General features: G+C 44.2%; 1 protein-coding gene across 1 annotated transcript in view; it reads left to right on the top strand.

Annotated features, from left to right (window-relative positions):
- c5 (complement component 5) overlaps positions 1-421 on the top strand; it is a gene marked incomplete at its 5' end in the record, with an annotated part of 13,054 nt that overhangs the window by 4,146 nt on the left and 8,487 nt on the right. Inside the window, 1 exon segment of the mRNA XM_035658980.1 lies at positions 22-87. Coding sequence (XP_035514873.1) covers positions 22-87 — 66 coding nt within the window.

Here is a 421-nt window from a genome sequence, read left to right as displayed (position 1 = left end):
TGTGTGCGTGTGTGTGTGCAGGTGAGGCGTGTACAGCAGTGGTGCGTCCAAAGCGAGCTCTGACTGAAGAGGAGAAGATAAAGAAAGGTACGACTCCACCTGTCGGTACTCTGAGGTTCACCTGGGAACCGGCACCGGTCTTGAGGCCGATACGGTTCCAGCAGGTATTTCTGGTCCCAGTATGACCGGGTTTTATAAAAAGGGTCCAGTGAGACATTAAGTTCAGAACAACTGGAGCTCCCTCGGTGTTCATTAACACTGTCCCTACCGCCATTATCCAATACATCACTGTGTGTTTGTGTTTAGATATTTACATGTTGTAACTGACTTCTTGTTTGAGTTGTTTGTTACTTATTTTTATGTTTTTTTTGTGTAGTTGTTTGTTGATATGTTGTCTACAGTAACAGTAAACAACAGTAAC

Source organism: Morone saxatilis, unplaced genomic scaffold (genome assembly GCF_004916995.1).
Source record: "Morone saxatilis isolate NCDOM2014 unplaced genomic scaffold, NCSU_SB_2.0 Contig16, whole genome shotgun sequence".
Lineage (NCBI taxonomy): Eukaryota > Metazoa > Chordata > Actinopteri > Moronidae > Morone > Morone saxatilis.
This window is presented reverse-complemented; position numbering and strand designations above follow the sequence as displayed.